The 894-nt window shown below is 35.5% G+C and overlaps 1 protein-coding gene across 2 annotated transcripts in view; it reads left to right on the forward strand.

The window, feature by feature from the left end:
* The first annotated feature begins 216 nt into the window (after positions 1 to 216).
* The window catches only part of ahi1 (Abelson helper integration site 1), a 71032-nt gene continuing 70354 nt past the window's right edge, over positions 217 to 894 (forward strand). Inside the window, exons 1-2 of one of the 2 annotated variants that reach the window (XM_014021327.1) lie at positions 217 to 305; positions 560 to 628. In XM_014021327.1, coding sequence (XP_013876781.1) covers positions 619 to 628 — 10 coding nt within the window. In that variant the 5' untranslated portion in view covers positions 217 to 305; positions 560 to 618. The other variant, XM_014021326.1, reaches the window with a different exon arrangement.

An 894-nucleotide genomic window follows, 5' to 3' on the forward strand; every position in this document is an offset into this window, starting at 1 on the left:
GAAATGTAATTGGAGATATCTGAATGACAAATATGACTAGTCATAAATCAATTTCAGATATCTGGAATGTAAGCATCTTGAATTCGATTTTATACAAAAATGGCTTGCCATAACACGTCTTTGGATGCACTCAATACGTGTTTACGTCACCCATATGCTTGGATTTCATTGGTTTCTTCCTCGTTTTACGGCAACGTCATCATTTGGGTCATTTTGCTCCGCCCCTCAACTCACCCCTGTTGGCTTGGAAACCGTCGCAGCGTTGTCGCTAAAGTTATCGGACATCCGGAGCGCTCCCCTGATAAGTACACGCAGCTGTTTGTAATAATCACATGTTATACCACCCAATCAATGCATTTCTTTGGAGTTGAGATTATTTTATACATCAAGAATAATTGCTGAGAAACAGAAACGTCACTTTGTCGATTTGTCACAAAGGCTACATAGCTACTAGCATCAAAGCTAGTGTTTGTAGCAGACACTTTAAACGTGCCCTAGTTTATCAAGATAATAATTTAATATGTGAAGCGTAATGAACTTGTCTCTGTTCTGTCTTTAGAGTGAGGCTTGATTATTCTAGTCCTTATTCTCTCAGAATGAGGGACACCGTGCTTCAAAATGCCAGCAGGTGAGTATTTACAGTGATTAACATGTAATACTTGTGATGTTGATGCGTATTTACGTAGAAATCATTTTGAATAAACTTTATTGTATAACTTTATTGTAAACAGTAAAACACAATTTCATCTGTTATTCTTAAGGTGCAATTGCGTAAAAATATAGCTTAATAACACAACATAGTAAGTAAGTAAGTAAGTAAGTAAGTAAGTAAGTAAGTAAGTAAGTAAGTAAGTAAGTAAGTAAGTAAAAGTAAGTAAGTAAGTAAGTAAGTAA

Source organism: Austrofundulus limnaeus, unplaced genomic scaffold, assembly GCF_001266775.1.
Source record: "Austrofundulus limnaeus strain Quisiro unplaced genomic scaffold, Austrofundulus_limnaeus-1.0 Scaffold287, whole genome shotgun sequence".
NCBI classification, from domain to species: domain Eukaryota; kingdom Metazoa; phylum Chordata; class Actinopteri; order Cyprinodontiformes; family Rivulidae; genus Austrofundulus; species Austrofundulus limnaeus.